The following is a 20,814-nucleotide window of genomic DNA, read 5'->3' on the forward strand; positions in this document are numbered from 1 at the left end:
AAAAGACTTCCATAAAAGTCATGTTGTGTAAGACTATATTTCCCTCCATCCTATCCTGTGCCCCCCCCCCATTTAGTATATTCTCTTTTTCGACCTTGTCCCTTCCCAGAAGTGTTTATTTCTAATTACTCCCTCCTCCCATTTGCCCTCCCTTCTATCATCTCCCCACAGCCCACTTTATCCTCTTCTCCCTCACTTTGGTGTAGTGTAAGATAGATTTTCATACCAATTTGAGTGAGTGTGTTATTCCCTCCTTAAGCTAACTGTGATGAGAGTAAGCTTCCCTTTTTCCCTGTGACCTCCTCCCTTTTGTCCTCCATTGAAAAAACTTTTTCTTGCCTCTTTTATGAGACATACTTTGCCTCATTCCATTTATATATTCCTCTCTCACCTCTTAATTTTATTTTTTTAGATATCATCCCTTCCTATTCAACTCACCCTTTGCCCTCTGTCTATGTGTATATAATCCCTCCAACTCCCCAAATACTGAGAAAAATCTCAAGAGTTACAAATATTATCTTTCCATATAGGAATATAAACAGTTCAACTTTAGTAAGTCTCTTGTGATTTCTCTTTCTTGTTTACATTTTCATGCTTCTCTTGATTCTTGTGTTTGAAAGTCAAATTTTCTATTCAGCTCTGGTCTTTTCATTAAGAATGTTTGAAAATCCTCTATTCCATTGAATGACCATTTTTTCCCCTGAAGTATTATACTCAGTTTTGCTGGGTAGGTGATTCTTGGTTTTAATCCTAGTTCCTTTGACTTCTGGAATATCCTATTCCAAGCCCTTCTATCCCTGATTGTAGAAACTTCCAGATCCTGTGTTATCCTGATTATATTTCCATAATACTCAAATTGTTTCTTCCTGGCTGCTTCCAGTATTTTTTCCTTGACCTGGGAACTCTGGAATTCGGCTACAATATTCCTAGGAGTTTGTCTTTTTGAATCTCTTTCAGGAGGTGATTGGTGGATTCTTTCAATATTTATTTTACCTTCTGGTTCTAGAATATCAGGGCACATTTCCTTGATTTTTCATGAAAGATGATGTTTAGCCCCTTTTTTTTGATCATGGCTTGCAGGTAGTCCCACAATTTTTAAATTGTCTCTCCTGGATCTATTTTCCAAGTCAGTTGTTTTTCCAATGAGATATTTCATATTATCTTCTATTTTTTCATTCTTTTGGTTTTGTTTTGTAATTTCTTGATTTTTCTTAAAGGCATTAGCTTCCATCTGCTCCATTTTAATCTTTAAGGAATTATTTTTCTTCAGTGAGCTTTTGGATCTCCTTTTCATCTGACTAATTTTGCTTTTTAGGGCATTCTTCTCTTCATTGTCTTTTTGGATCTTTTACCATTTGGGTTAGTCTATTTTTTAAAGTGTTATTTTCTTCAGCATTTTTTTGGGGTCTCCTTTAGCAAGCAGCTGACTCATTTTTCTTGATTTCTTGCATCACTCTCATTTCTCTTCCCAATTTTTGTTCTACTTCTCTTACTTGATTTTCAGAATCCTTTCTGAGCTCTTCATGGCCTGAGACCCATTCATATTTTTCTTGGAGGCTTTGGATGGAGGATCTTTGACTTTATTTTCTTCTGTTTGCATATTTTGGTCTTCCTTGTCACCAAAGTAAGATTCTATAGTTTGATCTTTTTCCAGTTTTTGCTCACTTCCCCAGTTATTTACTTGACTTTTGAGCTCTTTGTTAAGGTAGTTCTCTGCTTCCAGTAGGGATGGGGGTAGGGGTGTACTGTCAGCTGCTGGATCCTCCCACAATCTGTGGGCCTAGAGCTCCAGAAGCAGTTGCTGCCCCTGCTGCTGCTGGAGGCTCCTCCCCCCCTTCCCCCTCAGCCACCCTGGGGCTGGACCACTCCACTCTCTTGCACTGGTCCCACAGGCTTTTCCCACTGACCTTCCAATTTATCCTCAGCATTTTGGGGTTCTGAAGTCTGGAAACCACTACAGGTGTAAGAGATTCAATCTCCCCAACTCCTGCTCAGGTCTCTTCTGTGCACTTGCCCTCAGTGTGGCATGATAGATACTTCCCAGTAATCTTCCAGGCTGTCTTGGGCTGGAGATTTGCTTTACTTTGTCATTCTGTGGGTTCTCCAGCTCCAGAATTTGTTTAGAGTCGTTTTTTGCAGGTATTTGGCTGGGCTTGGGGGAAACGCTCTAGAAAGTTCGTGCTGTTACTCCACCATGTTGGCTCCCCAACTCTCGACCATCTTGACTCCCTTGGCCCCAAGTAGGACATTTGAGGGAAAGTGTGGGTGTGTGATGAGTGTGCATGCGGGGAGGAGAAAGGAAAAGTATGTGGGTGTGTGGTGAGTGTGCATGGGAAAAAGGGGAGATGAAAAGTCTGTAGGTGTGTGGTGAGTGTGCATCCGAGGAGGAGATTTACATAAGGGAAGGTCTAAGTGTGTGGTGTGTATATCCAAGGGGGATGTGTGAGGGAAAGTATGTGTGTGGTGAGTGTACATTGAGAGGGGGTAAGAAGTGGGAGGGAAAGTGTGTGAGTGTGGGGAGTGTGCATGCAAGGGGGAGGTATGAGGGAAAGTGTGTGGGGAGTGTATGTGGTGAGGAGGAAAAGTATGTGAGTTTTAAGGGAAGGTGTGAGGGAAGTAATGTAGATATGTTGTGATAGAATGTTCAGGGATGTGTAGATCAATGTGCACAAGCTCCTGACTCTCCCTTCACAAGGGCTGTGGGATAAGAACCTCCCTGTGAGGGAGGCCCCACATCCTTTCACTTTGTGTGACTGCAATTTGACTCACTGCGTACCTTTTGCTTCCAGTAGAGGGCAGTGCCCAAGGGTCACAGACTTCAAGGTAGCTGGCTTCTAGGACAGGTGAGTTTAGACTTAGGCTGAAATGTCTCATTAGGTATTGAATTGTGGGGATACCCATAAGACAGTTCTGGGAAAGGCCTTTGGTCATCCACTCTAATAGTTTTATTTGGGAGTAGGATCTTTTGACCTTACCCATCTTCCAGTACTTACGACAGATGCTTCCCTGTTGGTGCACTTCTAAGCATAGCTATTTGGCCTTGCATATTTTTGCACCTGAATTTTTAAATTTAAACTGTCTCAGGGAGGCTATTTCTGTAAATTCACAAATCTGTGTGAATTTAGAGGAGGCCAAATGTCATAGAGTTGTTAATCCTTTAAGAAGCTCCTGGATGATGTCAGTGTAATATTAAATATATATATATGGGACAAATGAAATTCTAGACATTTCCTATGGAATAAATTCTTATGATTTATTCAGAACTTTATGCATTGCAAAAGTCAGAGCTGTTTACTTCTGATATCCCTTGGATCTAGCACTTTTTCTCTGATTACTTCAAAAATGCTTCTATATACATAATACTAATTGTAGACTTTTATATAAACTGCTTACCATTTGTACCTCGTTATCATGTAGTACAATACTGACTATGCATGTTATTAAATGTTAGATTAATTTTGTTGTAAGCTCGCACTAAAGTTTCATGTATGCTCATTCTTCATGATCTTTCTGCTTTCATAGCCTGAAGTCATTTGTCCATTTACAGTAAATTCATAAAATTAAGGAGTTTTTTATGTGATCAATCACTGAACATTCATGATTGTTAAAGATGATCTGAAATTTTCATTTAAAATGGAATAAATGCTTTTTGGATAATTAAATTAAGTGAATTTTTTAATATACCATGGTGTTTGCTAATACAAAAATGCATGTTTTTTGCTATTTTCTAATATAGTACTGATAATGTTAAGATTCTGTAAATTCTAGCTATTTTATGTGGAAATAAAATTCAGCATGATAAATATTTTCTTCTTTATATTTATAGGAATCATTTCACTAACCAGAATGAGACACAATCAAATCTGTTGTGAGACACCATCAACTGTCACTGTTCATGTAAAATCGGGACCAAGTAGATCTCATCAGCCAAAAAAAGCTGTTAATCTTAAGCGTCCTATTTTTAAAGATAGTTGGCAAACATCTGAAAAAAACGCACATAATAGTAACAAGCCTAAACGTTCCAAAGGACCATGTCTAGTTATACAGCGTCAAGAAATGACTGCTTTCTTTAAATTATTTGGTATGTTAAAGCATTTTAATAGTTGTATAAGAATTTAGCAAAAATTAGTTATATAAACAGCTTTTACACATTTTTCTTTGTAATCGCAGTATACTTCTTTTTCCCATACCAGATTTCTCACCCTCAATAGATCTATAAAGTTTTTTCTACTCTATACAGATTTTCTTACATGACCCACTAATTGACTCATATCAAGGTAACGGACACCAACTCTGGAAAATATGTTTACGGTTTTGGTTTATTTTTATCCTGTATGAAGTTTTAAGAAAGAAGTAGGATTAGTAGGACTAATTCAATCTTTGGAGTAAAATACAAAAATTGATCATCCTGTTAAAATATTTAATATTAGCCTTAGTGAGATTGAGGGTGAGATTGATATAATACTTTGTCTAGAGCATAGAATCTTTCTATTATGCTAATAAATTTCACAGATTACCAGGGAATAGGATCCTTCTTTGATCCACCAAAAAGTGTGTGGTACTTGATATTAATCTAAGATGGTTATGGCAACAACAATATGAACTAAAATAAGGGCAGGAGCTAGGGAGTCCTAGAAGATATCTGGGACATCAGAGAAATCAAAAAGATTTTAGTGATGGCAGAAGGACTGCAGAAGTCCTGAGAACAGGATACCTTGTTTGTAGAAGCATTGTGGCATGTGTACGAGAAAGAGAACGAGGGACAAAAATTTGAGCTTTTGAGAAAAGGAAACTTAGAAAAGGGTTATGGAGAGTTTGGGGGAGAAAACTGGGGAGAAGATAGTAAGTAAGGACTAACATTGTTTTAACATCTGAATAATGCTCTAGAAGTCTGTGATTCTTTCCTTATGTCACTATTGGTAAGCTCTTGTTATATGATGAGTAAAAGCAGCCTGAGAAAAAGCTGCTGGTTAGTGATCTCTTCTAGCATCCATACCTAATCCTGTAAGGAGGGGTAGAAGACTTTTGTATCCACCCCTTGGAGGTCATTTAAGAAATGGGAACAGAACTGATAAGGCAAAAATGGATTACTGTTTTCTCAAAAGAAAACTATCACTCTGAAGATTTTACAGTTATATGACTATATTAATAATAGTTGTAAGGTGCAAAACTGAATTTTAAAAGCTATCTTATTTAACTTATAAGACAAAGTAATCTAGTGGATCCACTAATGTACTTCTTTCATTGGTGCAAAGTAAATGTCATCCATACCACTTCATCTTGTACAATTCTTGTCCATGTCTTTTTAAGTCTTCTGTAGGCCAATGTAATTGAGGCCTTTATATAGATTTTTTAAAGAGTATTTTTATTAGTACCTTTGCAGCATTTAGGGCAGCTAGGTGGAACAGTGGATAGATTTCTGGGCCTGGAGTCTGGAAGACTCATTATCTTGAGTTCAGATGTGGTCTTAGACACTTGCTGAGTGATCCTGGACAAGTCATTTAACCCTCTTTGCCTCAATTTCATCTGTAAATTGAGCTAGAGAAGGAAAATAGCAAACCCAGTATCTTTGCCAAGAAAATCCAAATGGAATCACTGAGAGTTAGACACAACTAAAAAATGACTGAACAGCAATTGTAGTAATCAGACTACATCTTGAGTATAATCCAGCATATCCTCTTTTCTGATCATACATATTCTTGATCATGTCTTTTATTCCATTTTCCACCAATGAGTCATTGTTAGCAATGTGCTACAATTTTACACCCTGCTTAATCTGCATTTCTTTTGTTTTTTGAGACACTTGCAATTTTGATTCTGATGAGGTAATAATGTATTTCATAATTCAGAGGTATAGTTGTGGCAGAATATTGCTTTTAAAAAGACAGGCTTTTGCAATAGGGAGCAGGTTGGAATCATTAGAAGTACTGCCTAATTTCCTAAATGAATACCAACTTGTCATCCTCCTATTCAGTTCTCAGTCCAGCTCATTGACCATCTGTGTAGCCTATCCACTGGGCTCCCTTGCCAATTCAGTGTCATTATTTGTCTATATATGTTTATCATCCATTTGATTTTTCCTTCATGAATCACTAATCCAATCTCTTTAGACTATGGATGTCATTGGTGAGGAACTTATAGTGTTTCTGGATTCAGTGCATCATAATCAACAATATCATCCACAATCAGCATCTGGTAAACCTTATCATCTATATGATATCCTTTTTCTATTTTATCTCTTCACAAAATATCCCCCATAACACTGGTGAATAACTTTGGTGAGCATATATACCCCTAGGGTTTTTTTGCCAGGCCTTATAGTAATACTTGGATTATTTAAACAAAGTTATATTTAGTTATATTTAATTATATATGCATGGAAGGCATTTAAGGGGAACCCTCAAGGTTCTGCTTTAGTTCCTCAAATGAAATACTTTTTAAACTAAAAAAAATTGGAATTTTTTTGTACCTTTTAGTCAACTCTGATTTTGAAGATGTAGGCTACTGTAGAAAATTGTGAAAGCCATAGAAATAAGAAAGTAGGCATGTGTGTTGGTATTTGCTGATATCTTCTCAGTTACCTATTTGTTGTTACAGTAACTTCCTTGATCTTTTCCATTATTTGGGAGCTTTTTTATACGTTTGAGTAACTTAAAAAAATAAAGCCATGTTTGGCCTTTTCCTTTATTTTGAAATAATTTTTGTATCTTGGATTTTTTGAGAGCCGAACGAAAGTGTGACTGCCTTTGAAATTGTGTGTATATTTGATCCGGTAGAACTACTATCTCATTTTTTTAACTGCCACAGTTTCTTCAAATAGCCAATCAGGTAATGAAGTGATAAGTTCAATTATAGTAGTTCCACTATCATTGATGATGAGAATAGATCGCACCAATTCACTGGCAGGATTATTTCACATATATTTGGTTTCCTTGTTTCATCTTTAAAAGCTTAGGATAATCTGGCTCAGTTGGGTCTTGTGACAAGCTTTCTGCTAGCTTGTTTTCATTTCCTCTTTTTGTTCCTTTTGTGAAGCAATATGCTTATAATTATGATAACCATTCATAACATTTTTCTTATTCATAATAGTTTGATTCAAGTTTGATTTAGAAAATTGCTTTATTTCAGTTCTGATTTAGTAGTTTTAGAAAATACATATTTTAGGTTCTTGTTTAAAATCAGTTATTAAGGGTTTTTTTTGAAGTGGATAATAGGTCAGTAAAAAAATAAAATGTTTTCTGTGCTCTAAATTCAGCAAACAGCAATTTTTTCAGGTTTTCAAGTGTCTGACAAAGAAGTGTTACAGTATCTTAGCCAAAATAAATAAATGCAATACATTGAACACAAATATAGATAAGTTGGTTTACATGCCTTTTAGAAAAGAAGCAAAATCTAGAGTTACCAAAAGCAAATCTCTTAAAATCCTATTGGCTCCAATAGTATAGTAATTTATAGTCACCTCTTCCCTTATCAATCTCTTCTTCCATATACAAGCAAAACAGAGGTTGAAGATAACTGCTGAAAGCAACAGGTATTTAGGTAACTCTTGAAGTAACAATCAACAGTGCCTGAGATACTTAGGGCATTTCTGTTTTGACCATTCTTTAACTTCATAACAAATATTTGTAACTCATTATGTAAAAATTATTTCTTCAAGAAGAGTTTATTTTAAAAAGAAAAGTAATGGTAATCTATTGTTGCAGATGATGACTTAATTCAAGATTTCCTATGGATGGATTGCTGCTGTAAAATTGCAGATAAGGTAAATTTTGTAAGCATATCATGATTATCAAGTGACATTTAACATAGGTATCTGACTATATCTTAAGAATTTTAATTCAAACCAGTGTGTTATTAATCAGATTTAAGAAAAGAAATGTGCTTTTACTGCTTCATGATTTCAGTTTGTGTGAATTTCTTGGTGTGAGAACATTAAAGTCTAGATCTATGATCCCCATTCTGAATCAGTTCTTTGCTTTCAGGATTGTAGGATGATGATTGTATATAATGAGAGGTCTTATAGGTCTTAGATCTGTTCTGTTGTAAATAAATAGTATTAATCATTAAAAATTGTAACAGTTGTCATGGTAGAAAGCACTATAGTATTTAGATTAATTCAACCTACGTATTCTGCTCTCCATTTTAATACTTTTTAGGAAATTCAGGTAAAAAAGAGTTGCAGTAGTAATTCTTTTGAAAGGGCTTATTTTGGAACTCAGTTATAGCTTTCTATATAGAATAAAGTTGGTGCATGCCCTGTGGTATACTAGGGAAAAGATGGTCCTACACAAATAGCAAAGACACTCCTGAAAAGCCCTGTTTACAACACTGAATATCTGTTTTCATGGGCAAAGCACTCAATTTTATGTATGTAGTAGATATGGAAGAATTACCTTTGTGCCATATTTTATCATAAAGTGGCAGCTATGGAAAAGGAAAAAATCTAGCTGACCAATGTGTCCAAAACAGCACTCATCGAACTATTATCTTAAACTGAAGTCCAAATCTCTAACATAACTATTTTTGTCAAGGGTACCCACTAGTCACTAAAGTTGCAATCTTCATCCAATTCTTCATTCTCCATCACCTCCTATATCTAATTAGTTGCTTAGTCTTATCAGTTCTACCTCCACCGTATCTGTTTCATCTGTGCTCTTTTTTCCACTTACATGATCACTGACCTAATTTATGCATGACATTCCAGCTCTCACCTCCATACCTTTGTATAGATTGTTTTCCATATATTTTGAATGCTTTTCCTACTTACATCTTCCTTTTGGAATTCCTAGGTCCCCTTTAAGGCTCAGTTAAAGTGACACTTATTTCATGATTCCTTTCCTAATCTATTCAGTTTTTGTTGTTAATGTGTATTTATTTGTTTACCCTCAGTAGGATCTAAGCTTAAAGATAAGGGAGCAGTTCATTTGTATCAATGTTTAAATGTTATTAAATTGAATTAGATGACTAAATAATTATTTGTTGTAGTGTAACGTCATTATTTCAAGATTAATACGAAGAGCTCTGTTGAACATTAAACGCAACCTCAGGCAAAATTTTGAGGTAACATGCAGTACAATTGAAAATGTTGAACAGCAGATGGCAGTGTTTACAAATTAACAGAATAGACTTCTAATACCTCTTATAGATTTAGAACTAGAAGGGACTTCTGAGATCCAACCTCCCTGTTTTACTGGTCAGGAATTACTTTTTATCCTTTTGATAAAGATCAGGTGAGACCTAAAGGGGGAGAGTGATTGCTCAAGGTCTTAAAGCTAGTAAATAGCATACCTGGGATTCAGACCTAAGGTGGGTTCTATCTATTGATATTTACTATACTAGAAATTAAAATGTCTTATTGTTATGAAAATAGTTTTGACTTTCTGTATCCCCTGAACAGGTCTCAGGCACAGGTCTCAGGTCTCAGGGGTCCACAGACCATACTTTGAGAACTGCTGTTATAGCCATAGGGAGACTGAACTCAAACCTATGTCCAGTGAAAAAAGGAAAACTAGGTAAAAGCACTGGACTTGGAGTCAGACAGCCTAAGTTCAATATCAGGTCACTACTTACTAGCTATGTAGCCTTGAACAAATCATTTAACTTTTTTGAGAACTAGTTTCCTCATCTGTAAAATTGAGAGGGTTGGACTATATAATTTCCAAAGACCCTTCCATGCCTAAATCCCATTGCCAGCATTTATAAATAGGGAAACAAATGCACAAGAGTAACTTGCCCAGTGTCAGAGGGAAAGCAGCAGTACCAGGACTAAAGCCTGTTAATACCTACACCTGTGTTCTTTCCAATAAAAACAAACTTTCTTTGAAAATAATTATATAAGAATGATAGTTTCTAAGTGGACTGATTTCTGATGGGATAATAGCAGTTGCAAGCTGGGAACTTAGAGTTTACTTAAATAAAGGGATATAGTCAAGCTTTTACAGCTAGTTAGCTCAAAATGCAGGATCAGAACATAGGTTTCTAAACTGCTATACACCCTAGTGTTGCTCCTATTAAAACATTGGTGGAAAGGTTATATATCCCTAGAAACTATGTTATAATCTAGTATTCTCTATAATGAATATATAAATGTTTCATTTTTATTTCAGGATCTCCAAATTATCTTGTAGCAGAATGTAGTTATGATGACTTTTTCCTATAAAACATTTTTTTGGAATTAGAGTGAAATGATTTACAGACTGTTATGTAGTGCATTTTTAGGGAGGAGAAAGAGCTCTTTCTTTTTCCCTAAAGGGAATACTCAGTCATTTTTCCTGAAGTAAAAGGATTCCCTAAAAGGTGGCAAGTGAGGATATTACTGATAGTGTAAGTACTGGAGGGGAGAGAAGAAAAGAATTATGAGTTGCTAATGCATTCCCATCTTTACTGAAGACACCCTGTAAACTACAGGGAGGCAGTGTTAACAAAGAGTTTTACTGAGCCAGTGTCTAACCTGAAAATGCTCGGAGCCACACAGAGCAGGTCTGGAGAGAGTGCCAGTAATCATGTAGTTTAATTAATCAGTTTCAGAGTGAGGAATGTTCCCATAGCTGAAGTAAAAACACAGGTTATATGCTTAAATCACAGAGGGGAAGGAAGGGGGAAGGTGGATTACAAAGTCATTTAGTGGTTTCCCGGGAGAACCTCACAAATCCCACAATGCAGCAGAATTTTGAAGTCAGGTCTTTGGGGGTCGTGACCACCTCTCCTCGGGTACATAACTAAAGTTCTGTATAAAAATAGGTGCTACAATCTTTGATGTGCTTCACTTAAGGTCCAGTGATTGTAAGCATTGTCAAAGTTTTGATTGATTAGTTCAAGGTGCGTTGTGAGCTCTGACTCTTGATCCAGAGAGGCAGCTTTTGAGAAAACTATATTATTAGTATATTCGTTACACACATATCAATTAATGTAAAAATCATAATTCCACTGTAGCTACCAACACAATATATAGGTGATTTGGAGTCAAAGACCTGAGTTTGAATCTTGAATCAGCATTTACTTCCCATGTGACTTAGGGCAAATCTTTTCAGTTCTTTGGGCCTCCATGGCCTTACCTATAAAATAATGGAATGGCGCTACGATAATGTGTCCTGAGGGTAATAGAGAGGTGATCATATTGGCATCTCTTGGCCTTTGCTGCATCTAGTTGATCTGGGTAAGATGATCAGGAACTGCCATTGTAAAGTTAGGGAGTAGTTGAGCTTTTTGAGGATAAAGCATTTTAAACTTCTTTGCTCAGTAAATGTTGGATGACTACATAAATGATCAGAATGGGATGGGAGGGGATTATGTAAGGAGGACTCCCAGGAAGAGGTAAGTTTTGAGCCACCTTGAAACAGGAGTGTTAGATTGGGAAGATAGACCAGAGGTAGTGGAAGGAATAGCATCAAAAAGGGCACATTGTGTTTAAGTAGCAGACAGTGAGCAAATTGGCCTTAGCTGAAACAAAGAAGATTGATGAAAAGTGAGTTTGAAGAAGTAGCAGTAGAAACAGCTGATGGAAAACTTTGAATGCTAAACTTCTTAGATTTGCTATAAAATCTTAAGATTTCAAATAAAATTCAATTAAGCAGACATTAAGTACCTACCACCACCAAGTCACCAAGGATAAAATGACAAAAGAGAACTTGGAGCTTAAGCTAGTTCCATCTGCAACTTAAAAGCTTAGTCTTTTTTACAGTGTCCTTGTCAGATAGTCATACAACAAGTGTTTGAACACTAACATTGAAAGTGTCTGTTTTCAAAGTAGCCCATAATACTTATAGACAGCTTTGATTATTACATAATTATATTCCTGATTTTAAGCCAGGGTGTATCCCTATAATTTTCATCCATTGGTCCTATATTGCCTAGTAGAGTCACATGGAGTAAGTTCAGCTTCTTTTCTAGGTAAAAGAATTGCAAATATTTCAAGAAAGCTAACTTGTCTCCCCAAGTTATTTCTTTTCCAAGTTAAATTTTCCCAGTCCCTTTAAGTTTTTTTTTTATATAACAGATTCCAGGCCTGCCTTTCATTATCTTAATCACCCTACTCTGAACATAGTCTGGTTTTATCAGCATCTTAAAATGTGGCACTCAGAATTGAACGTAGTAACATATATACTAATATATGTATGTATATATGTATATTATATATAGTATGTATGTACATATGTATGTTTATATATTCTAATAAATGCAGGATACAAAGGGACTATAACTTATCTAGGTCTGGATGTAAGATTATTTTTAAAAAATTGTTTTGAATTTTACAAATATAAGTATTCCATATACAAAGAACAGAAAAAGAGGATTGCATGGGAAACTACAAATCCCTATTTACATACAGCTTAGTTATCTCTTCCTCTCTCTCTCTCTCTTTTTCTCTCCCCCCCCACAGACTCTTCTTCTGTTTTCTCGTTTTTAAATGTTTTAGCGATCTTTTTCTCTCTTTTCTACTTTTTATTGAATCACTATTAGTAGTCTTCCTCTCTTCCCCAATCCCACCAATTAAAAAAGAAAAACCAACAAAAACCCTTGTAATAAATAAGCTTAATCAAGCAAAACAGATCCATACATTGATTGTCTAAAGCATGCTTCCACCACACACACATCAGTTTTCTATCAGGAAGAGGGTACATTCTTTTACTAGTCTTTTGATATTATGGTTGGTCATTGCACTTATCAATTTCTAAGTCTTTCAAAGTTATTCATTACAATATTGTAGTTATATAAATTTTTTTCCTTGTTCTGCTTCTTCACTGTGCATCAACTCATGCAAATCATACTAGATTTCTTTGAATCAATCACTTTGTTTATTTCTTTCAGCACAATAATATTCCATTATGTTGATATATTATAATTTGTTCGACCATCTCCCAGTTGATAGATGCCTCCTTGTAATATCCAGTTCTTTGCTATAACAAAAATTACTGCTATAAATATTTTTGTATTTAAGACTGGGTGACTAGGAGAATTGTGATGTCGTCAGCAGTAATAATAATAAGTAATAAGAAAATTAGGAAAGGGGAAGGACCTGGGGGAAAGATAATGAGTTCACTTTTGGACTCCTAGAGTTTAAGATGTCCTCAGGAGATCCATTTTGAGATTTCTAATTGGTAGTTGGAGATACAGAACTGAAGGATAAGAGAGAGATTAGGGCTGGATAAATCTGTCTGGATATCATCACCATAGAGATGATAATTGAATCCATAGGAGCTGGTAAGATTAGCAGACGAAATAGTAGAGAGAAAGAAAAGAAGGGGGACCAGGATAGAACCTTGGGGAATGGGGGACCAGGATAGAACCTTACCTGCATGGAGATCTAGCAAAGGATACTGAGGAGTAGTCAGACTATTAGGAGAACCAAGAGAGAGTAGTGTCACAAAAACAAAAGCCTGAAGAGATGTCAAGAAGGATGAGGATTGAGAAAAAACCATTAGATTTGTCACTTAAGAAATCATTAAACTTTGGAGAGAGCTGTTTCAGTTTAATGATGAGATCATCTACAATTCCTTTTATTCCGGAGTGATTTAGTTTCCATTATACATTAATTTATTACCTGAATTCAACTTAAATCACTACAAAGATATATGAAAATAAAATTCTATATGAAAAAAGCCAGACTTGGAATTCACTACTCATTTATGGTCTTCAGATTCTTTCCAGACTGTGCTCCAGTTGTTAACCTCATTTATTTCTCTGGTTCACTCAAAAGGAGTGATGTTTTGTTTTAGTATAAGTTTTCTGTTATCCGTAGTGCTGTCTGATTATTTGATCTTGGTCTAGCCTAAATCATTCTTGACAAGTCTATAAGGTGCTTAGTAAGGAATAATAATTCTAGGTTACCATTAATGTTTTACTATTGTACTGTGTTACCCTGTGATATTATACCAAATATACTACATGATGCTTTTGTAGTAAGACAATTAAAGTTTTACGTTAATTTTTGAAGGTATCTTATTTAAAGCTAACCATTTTTTAAGTGAGTAAGCTACATAATTTTGAAGAGGTCTGTTTTGCCAGCATGCATAAATATTATGATGATAATTGTGTTATAATAATGTTTTCCAATTTAAGAGCCTATTCTTATCACGATTTTATGGCAAGGAACATTTTTCTCACTTTTTTGTATTGTAGAAGACACAGATTTAAATATAGTACGTAGTTCCCTTACTAAGCCTATGTCACAAAGAAAAGAAAAGAATCTATCCAAAAATATTTATAGTACCTCTTTTGTAGTAGGAAAGAATTGGAAACCAAGGGTATGTCCATCAGTTGCGAAATGACTGAACAATTGGGGAATATGAATGTGTTATTTGGAATACTACTGTAAGAAATAACAGAAGTGATAGGTTCAGAAAAACCTGGGAGGACTTGCATGAACTTATACAGAGTAAAATGAGCAGAATCAAAACAATTTATATGATAACGATACTATAAAGACAAACTTCCAGAAGACCTAAAATCTCTGATCATTACAATAGCCAATCATGATTGCACAGGACTTAATAAGCAATGTTCTTCATCACTGCCTCTGAGCAGAAAAGTAATCAATTTAAGATTTAGAATAAGACATGCTTATGGTCACCGTGTACTTTTTTTTTTGACTTGACTGCAGATTTGTTTTAAGGATTTGGTTTTTATTTTTTCTTTTAAAGTGAGATGGGAGGGAGAGAAAATAAATGCTTGATAATTTAAAAATAAAGTGCAAAGATGAATATTTTTTCCAAGAATATGTAAAGTTTTAACATTTGCATTAATATTTTAGGGCCTTAGATCATCAAAAAAATTTAAAGGTGTTAAACATTTTCAGTAAATTTTACTTATGAAAATAAAGTATTAATATTAAAATTTTAACCCTTTTTCTCCTAGTATCTTCTGGCTATGACCTTTGTTTACTTCAAGAGGGCTAAATTTAGTATAAGTGAGCATACCAGAATAAATTTCTTTATTGCTCTGTAAGTATATTTTTTAAAATCTAGTTTGTGAGAGAATTTTTTCTATATAAAGTTCTTTTTTCTGTACAAAGTAGCAATTTAAAGCAAACTTTAAAAAAAAAAAGTCATTGCGTTTGGTTTAAGGAATAGTCTTATGTAAAGGTTTAAGTTTTTTACTTTAGAAAAGGATGTTTTTATGTCCTTTTCCCTAGACTTTATTTTGCACTACATCTAACCTTTATTTTTCTTTGTAGACAAAAATACTAATTTAATGGTAATAATACTTGCATTTCTTCAGTGGCTTTGTACTTTTAAAAAATTGCTTCCATTCAGTCATTTAATTTTATTTTATAGGGCTGTAAATGTTCTTTAAACATTTTCCAAATGAGTATTTAATTTGAAATTTCCAATTTGTATGTCATGAGAATACTTACTGTTCTAAAATATTTCAGTTGTACATGTCCATTTGTGAAAATTGATTCACAGAACAAGAAAAAAACCCATTCCTCACTGCCTTTTAGTACACATAGCTTAGTATGAAACACTATTTTATGACAAGAGAATACTTTTGTTTGAGCTCTTCCATTGAATTTAGTCATCTTACCTTAATTTTCTAATCTGTTAAATGATAATAGCTCAGTTCTTTAGCCTTTGTGGGTCAGATTTCTATCATCTACTAGTAAAGAATATACAGGGAGTTTCCAGAAGTCAGTGTAGTTTTTAATGCTGTAGCTTTTTAAATCTACTTTGTATTTGAATGCAGTGCTGCTATTCAGGACCATTACTTGTGAGCATAATTTCTAGTTTATGGGAGAACTGGTGATATTTAAAAAGCTTAACCACATAACTATGAAATGGATAAAATAAATCTTATACTATGCAGTCTCTCAGCAACAAAAGAGTAATTCTTAAGGCAAATGTAAATCTGAATCTTTCATTAAAGAAATAGACATGTATTTTGTCCCTTAATATAAAATAAATATACATTTCCAAATGCAGAGGGGAAAACTGAACCCACAACACTTGATATTTTGCTACTTAACAAAGATCTTACCAATGTTAGTGAGCTAATATCTGTAAAGTCCTCTTTACTTCTTCAAAGATAATTCGTAATGATGTTGGTTAGTAAGAATAAGTTGTAGGAATAGTTTATACCAATTCTGCAGTTTTTACCTGAAAATTAAACCTTTTCCCCAAAACTCCCAAAGCCCTAGAGTTCAAATTTTACTTAGCTCCCAGGCTAGTGTCTATTTCATACTGCTTTATAAAATACTCATTAGAAAAATATTGCTGCTAGAGCATCTTACACAAATGACTGTCATAGAACTTTTCTCTCAAGACTAACAGGCACAGAGTAATACATAAAGCTGTGTTGTATCTTGAATTTTGTAAACATTTATTTAAAATATGCACAAAGAGATGACTGACCATTTATGAAAAATCATTTTAGTCTCTGTGCCACAGTGCCTCTGCAGTTCTTCATTGAGTTCCCAATTAGTGTGAACAGTGATTAGGCAGTTGCATTATTTGGAGTTACATTGCATATTTCCATTGGACTGGAATCAGTGACCATATTTTATATAATTATGACTTCGAATAATACAAATTTAAATACATCTAGTCACTTCACAGAAGCCATTATTCACACTAGCTGGTATCTGTCTTTGGGTTGGCTACAGTTCTTTGTACTTTATATAATGACAATTAGGAGACATGGACCTTACCCTCAAGATTTTAAACTAAAGGAAAGGACATACATGTGTAATGTAATTTATCAAATGCTTGTATTTATAAAGAATTTTGTGCTCCTGTACATATAAATATGTATATGGTTATTTTTGAGAAGAGACATAATGTAGTAGAAATTGTCCTTATCTTGAATTGAAGAGAAGATCTGGGTTCAAATCCTATCCCTAACAGTAGCTATGTGATCACGAGCCAGTCACCACATGTCTCTGAACCTCAGTTTCCTCATATGTAAAATGGACAGAATAGTACTTATTACTTCACAAGGTTGTGGGAAAGGTGCTTTTTAAGCCATAAAATGCTGTATAAATGTGAAGTATTTATAAAAAAAAAAAAGTATTTACAGTAACTCACATTTCTATTAAGTTTTAGAATTTTCAAAATACTTTACACATATTATTTAATTTGGTCCTCATAATAATTCTGTAGTATAAATATTATTATTCCCATTTTACATATAAAGAAACTAACGTTCAGAGAGGTTGTGATTGTCCAAAGGCTCATCTAGTCAGTGGTAGAGCTAGAACTCCAATCCAGGTCTAATAGTCTTTCCAATACACTATGAAGGTAGCCCCCTTTATAGTCCTGGTATGAGATTATATCATTGATTTTTTTCTTTTTCAATCAGTTGACAGGAATTTAAAACAGACACTGTGCTAGATGGGGTAGAAAATACCAAAGAAGTGAGAGTATATATAACTACAAAATTTGACCCACAGTGTAATAAAAATGGGTCGAAATTGGTGCTTTATAATGGAGTTTTAATACTCTGTATATTTCTTTAATATAACAGTAAGTGAAGGTCAGGATAAGATTAGATATGGATTTCTGTTTCATGATAGTGTAACAATATATTACTTTGTTACATTTTTATAGGTATCTGGCTAATACAGTTGAAGAAGATGAAGAAGAATCAAAGTATGAAATTTTTCCATGGGCTTTGGGAAAAAACTGGAGGAAATTGTTTCCTAATTTCTTAAAGTTAAGGGATCAGCTTTGGGATAGGATTGACTATAGGGCTATTGTAAGCAGACGATGCTGTGAAGAGGTAAGGATTTTTTAAGATAAAAGTTGATATGTAACATTAAATTTATGCATTTTCATTTTTGTATTTCCTTCATAAAATGATTATACTTCATATAAGAATAAGTTGTTAGCTTTAGCTATTGTCTTTTATACAGCTTTTATTTTAAAAGGTACCATTTTTATACTTGATATTTTAATGTTAAATATGGACAGCTTTTGGTTTCCTACATCACCTACTCCTATAAACAGTATAGGATCATGTGTTTAGAGCTTGAGAGGAGCCCCTGAGAGTTCATCTAGTCCAATTCCTTATTTTTTAATTTTTACTTTTTCCCAGATTTAAAAAGCACCAAACATGGTCCCACATAATATTGTCATTAACTATGTATTTGCTTGAGAATGATGACATTGACATGGAATAGTAGTAATTTCTATTAAATAAAATATTTGTCATATTTCAAGTATGCAGACATTCTCAGTATGAAATGCAAATTAAGTTGTCTGGAGTTTGGTTAGACACCGAAAAAACAAACTAGTTTTCTCTCATTCAGGATGACCATAATATTGGCTACCAATAAAATAAAGCAATCAGTACTGAAAACTAAAAGATAAATTCTTAAGGTTTTTCCTCTCCCTTTGGATTCCTAAAACAAACTTTGGGTACATCCAAATAATCTATTCAGATCGTATCTGTGAAAAATATCCTTGCAAAGTAATCTACGTTGATGCACTTGTATTAATCTAGCATCAAAAGCCTGCTAAAGTTAATTGGCCAAAGAAAATTATCCAAAATATCAGTTGAGAACTAAAGGGAACCAGGCTTCTCACAAGTCCCACAGGAAGACAAAACCAAACAAATAAACAAAACTCAAAGAGAAGATAAATGATAAAACACACATACACCTGCACAAGAAAATTAAAATGAACTGTAACAAAAAATAGCAAGAAGATTATTGTATCATAGAGCAATTGCAACTGTTGAAGTATGAGAAGCAACAAAAATGGAAAAAGAAACCACGTAGATGTCCTGGGAGATGTATTCAAAAGGATAAGTGACACAATGAAAAAAATTACACAAGAATTGACCTTGCTAAGAAAATCCTAAGACCAAAAAATAGAAGAGCTTGAAAAAAATGAAATACTTACCTAATGAACATAAGCAAAATTTTTAAAAGACTGAAAAAAAAACACATGAAACCAGCATGGAAAAGAAAATAGAAAAAAAATGTTTAATCCATAGCAGCAATGAGCAGCCAGTTTACTGCAGTGGACAGTAAAATAGCACCGGATGCAGAACATCTCAAAGAATCACTGAATTACCAGTATTATTGGAAAATGTAAAGCTACATAACAGATCTAGAAACAATATCATGAGTAATCCCAGGAATACTTATATCGCCCAAAACCTAGGAAAATAGAAGAATTTGGGTAATGTAAATGTGATGGAATATTGTACCATAAGAAATGACAAAATTTTTCAGTTACAGAGCAAACTGGGAAGATGATTTATATGAACCAGTTTAGAAGTATGAAGAACTGAGAGAGCATTTATATAATTACAATATAAAAAAAAAACCAACCCAACAACTTTGAAACTCTGACCAGTTCATAGATAAACCAAGAGATTGAAGATGAAGCATGATACCCACCTACTGCCAGAGAAGTGAAAGACTTAAAATGGAGAATGAGAAATATTTGGGGGCATAATCAGTGTGAGAATTTTTTTATTTGAATACGCGTTTTTGTTGAGATTTTTTTTATTTGAATACACATTTTTGTTACAAGTTTTTTTATTTTTCATTTGTGGGAGAAAGTGGAAGAAAGTATAAATGCTTACTAGTTAGAAAAAAATTAAATTTGGGGAGGAAAAATAGCACAACACACATAGAAACCACAGAACCTTGAAAATGAAGAACCCAAGATTGTATATTCTTAGGTACATGGTAGCTAAATTTTAAGTGCTATAACAGCAAGGAAACTATATAATAAGCTGCCAGAAGAAAGGAAGAAATCACTAAGCCAAATAACAATAAATAGAAGAGACTCAAGAACAAGAGAGGATCACAGAAATGGAAATATAAATTAATTGGTCAGGAAAAACAGTGATTTGGCTTTATTAGTTTTTATTAGGTAAATTTAATTTATGGGGGGTTCAGTATTTTTGTGAGTGTGTAGTTAGTCTGGACAAAAGCTCCGTTCAATCCTTCTAAAACACTGTTTTCAGTTCCTATATATTTCTAAAAGATAATGTGACATGGTAGATAGAAAGCAGACGTTGGAGACAAGAAGAGATGAATTCATGTTTTGCATAACACTAGTTTTGTGACCATGGAAGAATCACTTAACCTTTACATATTTCCAGACAACTCTTTGAAGCTATAAGTTATTGATGTACATCTGTGGGGAAAATTTCTCACATAGATAAAATTATAGTTCCCACACCAAAAAGAAAAGAAAGTGACTTACTAAAATGGATTTTTTTCTGAATTAAGTAGAATTAAAATTCACCTTATTTCCAGTAAGAACAGAAAGAATTTTGTAGAAACTTATTTTGGGGCAATGATAAGATGTTGAAATCTATCCATAACATTTTTGCTTTTAAAATATTTTGCACCATAGAATCTCAGAGTTGGAAAAAAATTTCAGTGGTAATTTAGGCTATCTCATACCTAAGCAGAAGGCTCATCTATAAGATCCCCGACAAGTGATTATACTTAAAAGACTTCTAGTGATAAGAGAACTCAAACATGTTGGGTTTTTTAAAGATAAACAGGAATGGAATCCTTACAGATGATAAACTGAGGAATTTGAACTATTTTCAGAAGGCAGGAGAATTTGAAATGTAGAATACTTAAATCTAGAATCCAAGATCCATCATGCCAAATACAAGTTAGATAAGCAGAAAGAATATCAAAGCATATGTAGTGGTGCTTAAATTCTTTAATAGCAATATTAGTAGTTTGTTATTGAGGTAATATCAATATGCCTCTTCTTTAAAGATGAACTAAGATGTTGAGCTCTCATTACTGAAAGTCTTCAAGTATGACCACTTGTTGGAAATTTCTGTAAGATTCCTGCTCAGGTATGTGATAGAATAAATGGCCATTGAAGGTCCTTCCAATTC

The 20,814-nt window shown here is 34.1% G+C and overlaps 1 protein-coding gene across 2 annotated transcripts in view; it reads left to right on the forward strand.

Moving 5' to 3' along the window:
* SPDYA (speedy/RINGO cell cycle regulator family member A) overlaps nt 1–20,814 on the forward strand; it is a 35,658-nt gene that overhangs the window by 862 nt on the left and 13,982 nt on the right. Inside the window, exons 2-6 of one of the 2 annotated variants that reach the window (XM_072634080.1) lie at nt 2,793–2,843; nt 3,827–4,081; nt 7,704–7,762; nt 14,854–14,939; nt 17,541–17,712. In XM_072634080.1, the coding sequence (XP_072490181.1) occupies nt 3,847–4,081; nt 7,704–7,762; nt 14,854–14,939; nt 17,541–17,712 (552 nt within the window). In that variant the 5' untranslated portion in view covers nt 2,793–2,843; nt 3,827–3,846. Of the gene's footprint in view, nt 1–2,789; nt 2,844–3,826; nt 4,082–7,703; nt 7,763–14,853; nt 14,940–17,540; nt 17,713–20,814 lie in introns of both variants that reach the window. The other variant, XM_072634079.1, reaches the window with a different exon arrangement.

Source organism: Notamacropus eugenii, chromosome 1 (assembly GCF_028372415.1).
Source record: "Notamacropus eugenii isolate mMacEug1 chromosome 1, mMacEug1.pri_v2, whole genome shotgun sequence".
Taxonomy (NCBI): Eukaryota; Metazoa; Chordata; class Mammalia; order Diprotodontia; family Macropodidae; genus Notamacropus; species Notamacropus eugenii.